Source organism: Onychostruthus taczanowskii, unplaced genomic scaffold, assembly GCF_017590055.1.
Source record: "Onychostruthus taczanowskii isolate IOZ18803 unplaced genomic scaffold, ASM1759005v1 scaffold151, whole genome shotgun sequence".
NCBI lineage: Eukaryota > Metazoa > Chordata > Aves > Passeriformes > Passeridae > Onychostruthus > Onychostruthus taczanowskii.
This window is the reverse complement of record NW_024498697.1, coordinates 632,342-647,053: the sequence shown is the minus strand read 5'-3', so window position 1 is coordinate 647,053 and position 14,712 is coordinate 632,342. Positions and strand designations below refer to the sequence as shown.

Here is a 14,712-nt window from a genome sequence, read left to right as displayed (position 1 = left end):
GCATTTTAGTCTCCCAGTGAAGCCTGGCTCTGCCTGTTTGCAGAGACAGCTGATGGCACTGCTTTAGTGCTGCTCAGGATTCAAAAAATCACTCCTAGTGCAGTGGAAGTCAAGGTTTCCAGAGGAAATTTCCAAGTACTTCTCCTCCCAATAAACCAACACTCACTTTCCTGAATTTTCCCCTTCCAGCACCCTGCGCCCAGGTTCCCCTCACTCACCAGTGCGATGTAGTTGCCCTGCCAGGCTCTCTGGAGGCCAATGTCAGCCCTGTGGCCCTTGAGCAGCTCCATGGCAGCCACCTTGGCCCTCAGCTGAGGTAGCACCTCTGGGGGCACGCTCCGGATGAGCTCGGCTGCTCTCCACCTGCCACCAAAGCAAGGTCTGGGTCAGCCCCAGCAGGAAGGACTCCTGCTGCCAGAGCAGCAGCACAAGGACACCCTCTGAGTCCTGCCCAGGCATTTCTAAAGCTGAAAAGGTCAGTTGATGCTTTAAAGTCACATCTCACCTCCAACCAACAAGTGTGGTCTGGGTGCCACACTCCCCATCCCACACCCACAAGTCAACCACTGCTGCATCTGTTTGCAAGCCCGTTTTTGGGCTCATTTAAAGCACCATTTTCCTCTAACAGCTGAATTTGGCCCCTCAGTTCCAACTGCACCATGGAACAGGGCAGGGCAGCCCACCCATTGCCTCACACCACACCCCAGACTTCAGCAGCAGCAACAGAACTCCAGTGTAAATGCTATAAAAAGGCTTTTTAGCAGCTAAAATTCTGTAGTTCTGGTAACTGAGCTAATTCTGAAAGCAGGACTCTCTCCGCAGACAGGCTGTGGGTGGATGGATGTCTCTCCTGAAAGAGACAGCTAGAGAAAATAACAAAGTTGACTTGATCTAGAGCTGCTGGAACTGCCCTGCAAGCTGATGGTTGGACAGGAGGTCTCTGAAAGCCCCTCCAGCCAACATTTCTTTTATTCAGCCACTTTCAGAAGTCATCATTTCTCAAACTGGAACTGTAACTACTTTGCCTACAGCTTCCCAGAGGAAAAAAACCACCAGCCTTCAGATACTGGGAGGTTTAATGAAGGTACAAGAACCTGTTCTGCACACAGAACATGGGTGACAAGGGGAACATCACTCATTTTACTGCAGAAAAACACTAGGTACTAACAGAAATCTTAAGAAAAGCCCCAAGATTCTTTTTCTCCTCCCCCTCATCCAAGAGCAGCTGCTCTCTCTTTCTTTTTAAAAAAAACAACCACAAAGGCTAGGAAGGGGCCAAGGAAGGAAACATAATGTTTATCATAATGAAGGTCTGGTGCCCTTGCCCATGGCATGGGGTAAAACTGGATGGGCTTTAAGATCAAAAGCACTCTGGGGTTCTGTGATTCAACAATAAATCTTTGGATCAGAATTATGTGCCGGGTCAAGGGCATGAAGCCAGCAACACCCAAATCATACCCTTCAGCCAGATGTCCCTGGGACTGATGCCTTGAGAAGGCTGACCTAGAACAGGGACTAGATGGAGCTAAAGAATAAAGCAGGAATTTATTAGGAGGCCTTAATGGATCCTTGGGTAGTACAAGAGCCCAGCCAGGGCTAACATCAGATGAACTTAAAACGCTCACAAAATGCTCCACTGGTCACGGGGTCTCTCACTTTTATAAGTTTTGGTCTATTAGCATATTGTGTTGTCATCATATTGCAAAAGTTCCATACTGTTGTCTCCTTATCACAGAGGTTTTCATACCTTCTTGATGGGCAGCTCTTCAGAGCACTTTAGAGGTTTCATACCTTCTTGGTGTTTTCTCATGGGCAGCTCTTCAGAGCACTTTCTCTTTCTTCCTCACAAAGTAGCCAACTGCCTCCAATTCCCTCCTCAGCCAGCCAACCCACTCTTTTATAGCACTCTTCTCACTGGTCACCACTGTGGCCTGTTAAAGTCAGGCCTGTTCCTAATCTTTGGTAATTGGCCCAGCTGCAGCTCCTTAGGGGTGAGATTACTTTCTGCACTATCTTTATTTTCTTATATTCCATATAAGACTGTCCAATTACAGCTCCAGCCCATGAAGTCCCATCCTTGTTTTTCTCTCTTCAGCCCACGTTGTTTATGCCCTTGGGCCTGAGATTTGGATCATTTGTCCTTGGTCCCCAGCTAGAGCAGGAATTGTTTTGTCTCCCTGTTCTGTGCAGAGAGCTCACCATCCCCTCATATGAAGCCAGACCCACCCACTAAAGCAGCACAGAACGTGAAAAATAGAAAAGCTAAAACCTGCAGCACCAGGACAAGCAGCAGGCGTGCCAGGAGGGCCGTACCTGTGGTAGATGTCCTGCAGAGCCTCCTGGAAGCGGAGCAGCACCTTGGGCGGGGCGGGCCAGGGGATGGCGCGGCCGCGGTCGGGCAGCTGGCGCACGCCGCGGAAGCGCCGCAGGAGCTCGCGCAGGTAGGAGCGCACCTTGTGGCGCCGGTAGTGCCGCACGATGGTCAGCGCCGCCCGCGTCCGCCGGTAGCGCAGCCGGGCCAGCGTGCCCCTCCACACCTGCATGGACACGAGCAGGGGTCAGCAGGGACCGCAGCAGAATTGCTGGCTTTCCAGACTCTTCCTGTGCTGCACAGATTTATAATTTTATTTCGAGGGAAGGGAGTTCCCGGTGCCAGCCAAATTCAGGTAGAGCATGACTGAAAAGCACCGTGTTTGTGACTGAGATCTCCACGTGAGAAAGGCATGGAGCAAAGGAGGCCACAGAAATGATCAAACTGCTGCTCTGGCTCCACTCTGCTCTGGAGCCAGGCTGGGAGAGCTGGGGGTGCTCACCTGGAGAGGAGAAGCTCCAGGGAGAGCTCAGAGCCCCTGCCAGGCACTAAAGGGACTCCAGGAGAGCTGGAGAGGGACTGGGGACAAGGGATGGAGGGACAGGACAAGGGGGAATGGCTACCACTGCCAGATGGATGGGATTTTGAGAAGGAGTTGTTCCCTGGGAGGGTGAGAGGCCCTGACACAGGGTGCCCAGAGCAGCTGGGGCTGCCCCTGCATCCCTGGCAGTGCCCAAGGCCATGTTGGACACGACTTGGAGCAGCCTGGGATAGTGGAAGGTGACCCTGCCATGGCAGGGGTGGCACTGGAGGATCTTTCAGGTCTTTCCTGAAACCCAAATCATTCTATAATAATGCTGTGATTCTACGTGGGCAGGATTGTGCAGGGTCTGGGCTCTGTTCTGGTGTGTGAGAGCAGAAATGGGCTCCACTGATGAGTTTGATGCTCCATAAAGTGCTGGGTGCTCAAGAACTGCCCAGGCTCAGCCAGAGCTCCATGGGTTGTGTCTGTAGGGAAAGGGAGACATCCCCCACAGGGACAGCAAGGCCGAAGGAGAATGAGGAGAGAGAACTCTGACAGAGGTTGAAAGAAGAGAGTTCTCTGCTTCTGAACAGTTGGGGACCCAAAATCTCCGTGTTTCTCTTTAAACTGAGCATGTCTAGAGAGCAGCAGCCCATCACAGCTCTGCACTGGTTGCTGCATGAGCTTTTCTGGGCTGCATGGCAGGATTGTCAGTGAAGCTGTCAGGAGAGCCTGTGACATCAGCTTCACAAAGCAACTGTCGTGTTGAAAACAGCCTTAGGTAGTTAATTAATCCTTCTGTAAATAGAAGGCTTGATGTGCACCAGCAGTGCTGTGGGATCTTTCTCAGAGGAAAATAAAGTCTGTGACAGGACTGTGGTGAGCAGGGGGCTCATTATCCTTCCAGTTCAATTATGCAAAGAAAAAGAAATACAGTCTTCTGCTTGGTGGGTTGTGTTGGAGGGTGACTACAGGTGGGGAAGGATCCCTGGGGAATGCCAGGGAATGCCAGCTCCTCTGCTTACGGGATGCCAGCAGCACCTGCCTCCTTCCCCTGCCTGGGGCTTCTCCTTGGTGGCTGGTGCTGTGCACTGTCACTGTCACAGCCACATCAGCACTGGAGCACCCTTCCAGCATCACTTCCCAGAGTGTCCTCTGACAGGGGGTGCCAGGAGAAGCCCGGGAGCTGCTGTGTGTTCTGCTTGTGGTGCTCTCCAGGCAAAATACTCACAGTGACACTGGAGAATCTGGGCCCCATCCCAGAAGTTTAGAGAATATCCTTTGGTTTGTGTATTTGTTTGTTTTTCCACACATGGCCAGAATAGATAGTCCCCAGGCTATTTTCAGAGCAATCTTTTCTTTAATCAGAGTTAAAATTGTTTCTCAATAATTGTTCTTAATTAGCACAGAATCATGGAATGGTTTGGGTTGGAAGGGACTTTAAAGCTCATCTGGTGCCACAGTCAGGGACACCTCCCAGGCTGCTCCCAGCCCTGTCCAGCCTGGCCTTGGACACTGCCAGGGATGCAGGGGCAGCCACAGCTGCTCTGGGCACCCTGTGCCAGGGCCTGCCCCCCCTGCCAGGGAACAACTCCTAATTCCCAGTGTCCCATCCATGCCTGCCCTCTGGCAGTGGGAGCCATTCCCTGTGTCCTGTCCGTCCAGCCCTTGTCCCTCCAGCTTTCCTGGAGCCCCTTTAGTGCCTGGAAGGGGCTCTGAGCTCTCCCTGGAACCCCCCCTTCTCCAGGCTGAACATCCCTTCTGGTGGAAGGTGTCCCTGCCCATGGCAAGGCGTGCGACTGGATGGTTTGACTGTCCCTTCCAACCCGAACCACTCTGGGATTCTGAGAACAGCCCAAGGTGACTGAAGGCAAGGAGCTCCATGCCAGCCTCAGCCCCGCCAGGGCTGCTCTCCAGGGAGGCTGTGGGAATAAAGAGCATTTCAGTGGCTGAGGGAAGAGCTGAGGAAGCAAGGCAGGACATGGGATAGTGAAGGGAAAGGCAAGAGCAGGAAGCACAAAAGCCACAGCAGAAACCAGCAGTTCTGGACTGAGCACACTAATCAAACCCAGGGAGCTGGGACTGAGAATCTAATCCCTGTGTGCAGATAAAATAATAAACAACATATTCCTTATTTATTCCTTGAGGCCATTAGACAGAGAGGAGGCAGCACCCCCTGCACACGTGCTGTGCTCAGCTGTCACTGCTACCACACTCAGTTACCACTGTGGTTTTAGCTCAGACCTGGTGCAGCTTCAGCCATGCAAAGGCCCTCAGAGCTGCTGGGAAGCTCAAGGCTCAAAGCTTCCTGCCTAAACCAGACCTTCACAAGGCCTGGATTTCACCCAAAGAGTGTAAGGCTGGATTAAAGCTGGCATTTCCCTGTCTGAAGACACAGCAGGCTCTGAAACTCTGAATTTGATAGAGTCACCAGCTAGGATTCAAAAACTGAGCATCCAAAGAGTACAGCGGAAATCTTTTAAAAGAAAAGGAAAGAAGATTTGGATTGCTTGAGATAGTTAAGCATAGACTGAAGAGTCATACAATATACCTGTAAGGGATGTATGGACAACAAACAAAATCAACTGGGCAAAACCCTACTGCCAATTTCTCATTTTTGAATTTAATAAGAACAGAAATGAGGAACAAAGGGCTCCAGGCTGCAGTGAACAGTCCTTGGGTATTACAGAGGCCCTCAAGAAAAGAACACACACAGTAAATCCCTGTAAGCTGCTCAAGACTTTGCAAAGCCTCACTGCTGTCAGCTGTTCCCTGGACCATTTGAGACACAGAACAAAGTCTTGGTTTTGCTTCCTTGGGCTGAAGCAGACATGCTGTTGAGGGAAGTCTCTCACTGTGGTTACTTCTCCCACCAGTCAGACATCCCTGGAACAAAGGCTGGAACAGATTGCCCCGATGTTGTATCAGCTGCATCGCTGCAGAAATTGGCTTCACAGCAAGAGGTGTCACAATTGTACAAACACTGGCCTCCCAAATCCAATTATCCAGCTCAGACATGCCCCTGGCTACACACACAGCAAACCATTAATGAAAAGCATGTTCTCAAATCAAGTTGTCATAACTGGAAAACCCCCTGCCAGTGAGGACCTTCCATGGCACCATGGCGGTGCCTCAAAGGTGAGGAAACAGTCAAAGGGAAGGACAAACTTCTCCCAGAGAATGGGAGACAAATATTTTCTAAATTAACTGTTTTTCTGGCTTGGTGGTTTTCTTTTCCACTGCAGGGCTCATTGCAGCTCAAAGGAGCCCCTCAGTAATGCTGAGCTGCCACAGTGACCTGGCTGCCCCATGGTCCAATGGAGCCTCCCAGAAACATGGAATGGTCAATCCAGGGGACAAGAGGAGGTGTCAAAGCAGAGAACTCCCTGTTGGGCAGGTACTTTGTGTAACTGTGAGCAGAGGGACATAGATCAGACAAACAAGGATCACAGAATCTTGGAATCACAGGATGGTTTGGGTTGGAGAGACCTTAAAAATGATCCAGTTCCAACCCTCTGCCTTGGGCAACCTTCTACTATCCCAGGTGGCTCCAAGCTTCATCCAACCTGGCCTTGAACACTTCCAGGGATCCAGGGGGCAGCCACAGCTTCTCTGGGCACCCTGTGCCAATGCATTTCCAGAACAAGCAGCTCCAGGAGGCTGGAGTGTTCCTGCCAAATCACACCTTCCTCTGGTTTGAATACTGGGAGAGCTCTACCCAATGCACCTTTTCAATTCATAACTCAAGAACATTGAGCCCTGTAAAATGAAATTAAACACATCAATTAAGCACATCTGTTACACAGCCTGTAAGAGATTCTCCTGTTGCAAGGGTACTGCTCTGCTGTGTGTTGGGGCCAAGGAGGGCCAAACCCCAACAGAAGGATTTGCGCAGGCAGGGTTCTCCTTCTCCCCTTTATGCCTTTGCACCCAAGGTAAGATCCAAGGGATTTTCATGCCCAGTTCCAAAGGGATCCAGTAGATCAGGTCAGACCTGACAGCCACAGGCACCTCAGAATTCCCACTTCAATCCAGCCACATCCCAGCCAGCTGGGGGCTTCATTGAACTTGCATTTAGAGAGTCCTTACAGCCAGAGGAAACCAGCCTGGGATGGCAGAGCCCTGTGCCATCCCTCTCACAGGCAAGAATAAATCCATACTTCCCCTTTCCCCCTCCTCTGGCTTTCCCTGCTGGTTAACCTGATTTCCCATGGGAATGAGACTGAAGATCACCCTGTCCCTGCCTGACCTCCTGAGATTGCCCTGACAGCTCCTGAATCCTAAGCCAGCTCCCAGGCAAGCTGACAGAGGAGCAGGAGCCTCCACGAGGCCAAGTCCCTTTATCTTTCAGGAAAAATCAGCCACAGGGCAGAAGGAGCCTGAAATCAGAGTGACATTGCTGGAACAGCTTCAGCTCCAGTTCCAGAGCCATCTGCCTCCCCAGATCCCAAATCCCAACCAGCAGACACAGAGCCACCGACTGCCAGCCAAGCACCACAGGCAGAGGAGCCCAGGAGGGCCTGGCAGCATCCCAGAGGGACGAGGAGGTGGAAATGTGTGTGGGGCTCGAGGGAGGGGGTGGAGGATGCCATGGCTCCCAAAGAAACAGTTCAGTGGCAGTTTTCCAAGTGACCCCTCTGGAGCAGCCTCCAGGGCAGTGCCATTGATCAGAGCCCAGCCCAGGGACCGAGCAGGAGCAGAGGGACAGGACATGGAGTGCATTGTCCCCAGGGGGAAAGCCCAAGGAGACACAGCAGGGGAAGGGAACAACCAGCAGCATGTGCTGATTCCTCAGTGTGAGCAAGCAGGGAAGGGCCCATGAACAAACCACGGACACAAGAGCAGAGACAATGAGGATTATGTTGAAAATGGAAAGAAAATGAAGGGTTTTTTGGCTTAAAAAAACCCCCAAAAGCACTATAAACCAAACAACAAACCAAGAAACATGCCCTTATCCAGCTCCCACCCATGGTCTCTCCTCACCTCTTTCAATACCTTTGCCTTCTCTATGTTTGTCCTCCTAAAATTCAGGGAAGGAAAAATGAAGAGGGCAATGGAAATCAGGACTGAAGGGCTAAGAGAGGGATAGAGAGAAAGGAAAGGGTTGGAAAAACAAAGTCTGAACACAGCTCAACCTCTTGACCATTACAAAGAATATTTATTTCTACACAGCTGCTCCCAGTGAGGAAGTTCCTTGCTGTTCTTTCTTCACTCTCCAGAGACCTCTGCCAGCTCCACAGTGTTTTAAATGGGATGTTTTACAGAAACATCAACCATGAAATCCCAAACCCCAGCTGGAAGGGACCTTAAAGCCCATCCAGTCCCACCCCTCCCATGGGCAGCTCCCACTATCCCAGGCTGTTCCAAGCCCCATCCAACCCAGCCTTGGACACTCTCAGGGATGAGGCAGGCACAGCTTTCCTCCAGACCCTTTTATTCCCTCATTTAAGGCCAGCCCAGACATGGAAGTGACCCCTGGGGACACGAAAAGCTCCAGACCAAGGGATCTCTTCCTGCACAGCCCTGGCTTCAGTGATCCCAGCAGTGTTCCAAGGGATGATCCACTACTCCCAGTGCAGCAGCTGCTTTGGTAGCTTCTAAAGCAGGGACTTGCACAAACAGCATCTAGCCAAAGCAAGAGAAACATCTCAGCTTAAGGGAAGCACTGATTTTTTTTTCTTCCTAAAGAATATTTAATTCACTTGTTTTTTGATTAAAATTTAATAAATTAAAATTCAGATGAATGGCAGGGGAGATCTGAACATACCTTTAGAATCAGTTTAAAAGCCTCACTGAACTTCCAACAGAGTTTCCAAGATTAAAGAAACCTCACATCCAAGATCACATCCATCACCTCAGCAGAACATAAATCCTCCACACCCATCTATGCATTACAGCCTTGTCTGCAGGCTCTCCATGCTCTGAATGTGCCATCAAAAAAATGAGAAAAAAGAGAAGAAAGAAATGAAAAGTATTAAATGGGCCCTACAGGGCACAGGGAAAGCCAGCAGAGCAGCCAGGGTGGGCCCAGGATGCAGCCTTGCCTGTACATCTCCCATGGAAAAAGGGATAATCTAGATTTGACCTAGATGCTGCAATCCCTGCAAGTGCAAAAAAAACTCACACAGCTCCCAATCCAAGCACATGAGTGAGCAAACAAATGCCCAGGATTCAGCAAACAAACCCAGCTCGGCTAAATTAAACCCCAGAGTGGTATTTTGGAGCACTTCTGCAAGGAAACAAACCTCAGAAAACTCCTCCATTGCTGCTGCACCACAAACACCTTCTCCCACCACCTTCCTTCGGCCCAGCCCAGGCTGCTCCATGATCAATATTCCATCTGTCCCAACCCATGGTTTGCCCTCCAGGCAGCCCAGCTGGTGAGAATCAAATAATTCAGGCAGGCACGAAGCTCCCTGCTCGGCTCTGAAGGCTCTCACACGGGCTGGTTATTAAATATTTATGTGCCAGCGCAGAGGAGCAGCACGTGCAGCAGCCACGGGGCCTCGGAGAAACGCTCCCATCTCCAGTGACCCCAGCCCTGACTGCTCCCAGGGCACCTCCCCACAGAGCAGGCTGTGGTGGAGTGGCTCAGAGCTCACCCACAGCCCCAGGTTGTGGTCTGCCTTTTCCCGGCTTGAGTAAATGTGGATCCCATAAAGGTTTGAGGCAAAGGGTTTAAATCAAAGGCTCCTTGTTCTCCCAGATCACCTCAGAGAGCAGCGAGGGGGAAGAGCTGCTGCATTTGCTGAGAGCTGTTTTCTCTTTCCACATAAGTCAGCTGAACAATGTTCATTCTATTGCTTTGCTTAATAGCAACAATATTCCACAGGCTGGAAAGAGAGAAGGGTCCCACTCTGAGATTAATTAGCTGGCACTAACAAGAGCATGTTCAATAATGAACATAAAAATCACCAAAGGAGCCATGCTTCAGCAGGTCCCAGGTGTGGGATGCAGCCACATCTCAGCTCCAGGTTCCTCCTGCAGCTCCTTCTGCAGCTCAGCCACAGCTGCAGCAAACACCCCCCGTGCTCTGGGACAGGGATGAGATCCCCAACCCTGGGAAAGCTCCCAACCATCTCCCAGCATGGAGCTGCTGGTCCTTGGGTGCTCTTTGTGGTGTCCCATGGGCCTGACAGGGCACCTCGTTAATCCTGGCTGCACCCTGCAGGACTTCCTGCCTTTGGCAACTCCAGGAACCACAGAATCTCCTGAAGGAATTGTGCTTTTTGCCCTGTTTTACACCCACTGGCAGCTCTGTCACAGCTCAAAGCAGGCTTAAAGACACCTTGAGGTGCAGCAGATCACAACCTTTGAAAAGGTGGAAAGCTCAGGCACAACAAAAGCTCATTCCCTCCCATGATAACAATGTGGAAGCATCAGCAGCAAAGGCTGAATCTGCTCTTTCCAATTTGCCTGTGGCACACGTGAATGAACATGGAAAAAAATCCTCTCCAACTGTGAAAGGCAGAGATAGAACCTGGAATGATTTACAAGATCAGAGCCACCAAAGGTTGGTTTAACCAACTCATCCGAGCACAAATGTTCTCTCTGATGTGGCAAAAGGTTCAGGGAAGAGTTCGGGGTTTTCTTTGTGTTTTGTTTTCCCCACCTGTACTGGAAACGGTAAGCCAAGCTTTAAGTTTTCTCCAACAGCCATGAAGCTCCAGGTGACCCAGCTGGGACACCAGACCCTGGAACAGGCTGTTTCCCTGCCCTCCATACTCTGCTGGACTGTATGTTACACAGTGGTGCACACTTACAGCACCCTCTCTCCTCCTCTCTTGCTCAGCAATAATGGATATTTACACTTATTTAGGTTACAGAGTGTTTCCACAGCATTTCCTGGAGCAGAAGCACATCAAGAAGGTATCCAGGTGTCTCCAGGTACCTGCTACTGAAAGGGCAGGATCCATCTCTCCTGCTTCTCCCCCACAGGCAATTCCCCAGTTCTTGCCAGCATGACCATTCCTCTGAAGGCAGCTGAGGTGTTGTGGGGCTAAACTGGCAGAAATTCCCTCTTCTCTTCTGTTTTTTTGGTAAGAGGTAAAGCATTTTTAAAATGCTTTGGCATTTTCTGGGGTGGGCAGGGTGGACTTCTTTGCCTCAATGCCTTCCCTGGAAGCAGGCAGGGATGCTCCTAGCCCAGGGAAGGGGAGCAGCACGGGAGGAGCTGTGGGATCAGTCAGTGTTACTGCAGGGGATGGAGCCAGCTCTTCCTCCTTCCCTGCACCTGGTCCTGGCAGCTCCCAGCCCCTGCTCCTTGGGAAGGAGCCACAGCATCTCCTGTCACAGCTCCTCCCTGCCAGAGCCTCTCCAGATCAAAGCTGGGGACCAGGATACAAATCCATATGTCATTACAGACCTGCTCCTGCTGTGAGCTGGCATGCACAAACACTGCCTCAGGATGGAAAACGCCTGGAGCCCAGAGGCAAACCCACTCCATCCCCTCTACCTGGGTCACTGGCCCAAGCCCCCACTGGATTGCTTCTGTCCCTCCATAACCTGTCAGGAAACACCTCCTGTGTCCACGGAGGAGCTTCCCCGTGTGGCTGAGGCTTCCCTGTGTCCCGAGCTCCCAGGGCTGGTGGGGCTGGAGCGGGAAGGTGACACGATGACACGGAATGATGACACGTCAGCCACGGCTCTGTGCTGCTCTCCCTGCAGGCTGGGGAATGTTGCCATGGTGATGGCAGCTCCCGAGCCTCTGCAGAGCCCATCTGGCTCCACGGACACGCCGGGATGCCCAAGGACACCTTGGGATGCCCAGGGCACGTCCCAGGGCCGGCCCTGCCCCTCCCAGCCCCACTGCCCCCGTTGCTGGGCTGTGTCCCAGGAGGGACCGGGCTGCACTCAAGGACATTCCTGCTGCTTCCGTGCCAGGCAGGAAGATTTCGGGAGCGATTTCCATCCACAGCTGTGCCGGCCTGATAAAATGACACCGAAATAGTGCAGTAAATTATAGTGACAGGAGCCATCATCTGCACAGCCCGCACGTGCCGCCTGCCCGGGCTTTCTTCCCCGAACAAAGCTCTGCTCTGCACAGCTAATGAGCCTGTGGGAGCCTTTCCAAGGGCAGGAAAAGCAGCACAGCTTCATGGCAGATTTTTTTTTTGTTTTTTATTTGCATGATTAACATTAGAGCTGCTCCATTTGCATTCAGGGTGACAATCACAGAGCTGGCAGGAGCACAGGTACAGCAAATAAACCCTAAAGCACCACATGAAGCAACCTCAGCTGGGGCTCCTGGAGTGACCCTTTGGTGTGATGTCCCTGGCTGCCATATGGGGTTTGTGACACTGGACACAGCTCTCACTTGCTGAATTCTCCTGGAGCCAGCAAGTTGCCACGGTTAAATCACATCACGTCTGCTCACTGACTGCGTTGGGGCAGAAGGAAAATTACAGCCTGGAATCTCACTGACATTTTACCACAGGAAAAAAAGGAGTGTGAAAGATAAATCTAAAGGTGAAGACATCCCAGAGATGTGGAACAAAAGAAAGTAAAATTATCTATTTGAACTAGAAGTCAGTTTTAATTCAATTTAACCAAACTGGTAAGCACCATTACACAAAGGCAGCAGCACTGTTTGGAGGGTTAAGGGTCACTGGATGATGAAGCTCCCCAGATAATTACTGAGTCCCTTCTGGAAAGCCTCGTGATTTGCAGGACACCCATAAGCCACAGAATACACATCATTAGAAAAAGAGCTGCTAAATGTGGATTCTTTCACTTGCACTCATTCCTGTGCAGAGGAAAACACCCCTGGGCCCCAGGCTGGGATCAGCTGCTCTAAGGCTGCTCTCACATCTGCCTCAGCTTGTGTCACACAAGTGCCCATTGTCACAACACTACATTTCATCTTCTCTTGTCTTTTCCTTTTCCTAAATTCAAAACTGAAGAACTCCAATGCAATAGAAGGCTCACTTATTTAAAAGAAAATCAAATCCTTCTAGATGTGCTCACAGTTTGCCTCCCTCAGTCTTTGATGCTCACAGGCAAAACTACAAAAGAAAAAAAGAGCAAGAATTAAATTTCCCTGTGAGTTGTTAATGAACAATTGAAAACAAGTTGAGAACAGAAATGACAGGCAAAATTGCCTTGATGCTTTCAGAGCTCAGAGAAGGCCTCATCAGATCCCTCCTCTTTGATTTTTGATTGTTGACTGTACCTTTTCCAGCACTGCTCAACTCAGGCCCCATCTGCCTGCAGCAGAGGCAGGGAGGGATCCCAGCCAGGGCTGGGAGCAGAGTTAACAGGAGACAAGAGAAACACTGGAAATGGTGACAAAGGCAAGCTTTTGTCAGGTAGATTTAACACTGTACAAGGTCTCTAATCCACACCTATAGATACCAGCTCAACACCTTCTCTTTAGTTGATGGGCTGTTTAACAAGCATTTAATGATTCCTTGAGTGTTTCTTGGTTTAGCTGTGAGTTCCAGGACTCTGAAAAGCTCCTCTGCATCCCCTTGCCAGCCCCATTTGAGAGTCTGGTTGAAGAACCTCCAGTGAGTGAAAGCAGGGAGGGTTCAGCTATGGGGAAGGAGCTCTAGGAGGACATCCAGATTTCTCCAGAGTCCTCAGTTCCTTGAGCACTAGAAAAGAAGTTTGGCTTTTATGATCCTTTATGCGGTAAGTTAGAACTTCCTGAAGATTTCTCACAGAAAATAATGAAAAGGTGCCTCCATGTCCTGCTTCAGTCCTCAGGGAGACTCATGTTGGTCCCTCCCCACCCCAGGGAGAGCAGGACACAGGGCAGGGAGGTTTGTGAAGCCACAGGACAGTGTGCACCAACATTTTAATTTCTATCAGTTTTGCTGACTGTGGCAACAAGGAAACCCCCAGAAGCACCACAGTTATTCCACACCTGATGCTACACAAACCTATTGCAGAAAACCCTTTGTGGGGCAAAGGAGTTGATCCATTACACCTAAGCAGGTTATTTACCTTCCAGGGGCAAAAACATCCTTTGCCCTGCTGTCTTTGATGCTAAGCTCACTCCAGATCCCAGCCCAGACAATGTAATTCTGGAGCTGGCAGCAAACTCACAAAACTGACAAGTTGCTGTTAAAACTGTGCTTCTCACTGGATTTATCTGAAGGAGGAGCTTGGAGCTCACTGAGCCATGATCTGCTCCCACAGCAACACAGCCTGGGGCTCTGAAATTATTCTCCAGTAGCTGCACCTTGCAATTTCCAAAAAGGTCACCCCTCAGTTGCTCCCTGGTTTAATATGAAAGCTGGAGTCACCTGGGAGCAAGCAGTACCCCCTGCAGCTTTATTCCACAAGGAACTCGTCAGCTCGCCCCATTCCTGGGGAGAAAGAGACTCTGGGTTAGAGCTGTGGCCCTGTGAACTCCCTGAAAGCATCCAAGTGGCTCCAGGCAGGAAATTCCTCCCTAGAACCCCTGGTGAGCACAGGAGAGCACAGGTAAGGATCCAGGAACCCTCCCAGGGGGCATGGGAGCCCCACAGGTCAGCCCCAGGCCACCCAGGAGAATAAACCAGATGGAAAAGTGCTCCACTTTCCAGGGAAGGAAGGCAGGAGAAGATGTTTAGAGTTCAAGGAAGCTCAGCAGCAGTACATGCTCAGAACAGGGAACAAAACTCTGAACCACAAAGCTCAGAGAAAGGCAGGGCCTGCATCCTCCACAGCCTGAGCTTGGCCTTTCCAGAAATACTCACTGCACACAAAAGGTGCAGAATTCCCTACTAAACCATTCAGCACAACAAATACCAAGAAACCAACCCTAGACTTGATGCTTTCTGCTCCCATCCTGGTCAAACTGGTTGGGTTTCCAGGAAGGGAATCACATCCAGTGCACTGCAGACACCACAAATATGAGTGATCCACAGAACTCAGAGCTTCCAGGGGGGAA

At 50.8% G+C, this 14,712-nt stretch overlaps 1 protein-coding gene across 1 annotated transcript in view; it reads right to left on the bottom strand.

Moving 5' to 3' along the window:
- Positions 1-14,712, bottom strand: part of MYO1D (myosin ID) — a 154,832-nt gene that overhangs the window by 69,665 nt on the left and 70,455 nt on the right. Inside the window, exons 17-18 of the mRNA XM_041398991.1 lie at positions 2,314-2,537; positions 219-363 (exon numbers count right to left, since the gene is read on the bottom strand). Of these exons, the coding sequence (XP_041254925.1) occupies positions 219-363; positions 2,314-2,537 (369 nt within the window). The remainder of the gene's footprint in view (positions 1-218; positions 364-2,313; positions 2,538-14,712) is intronic.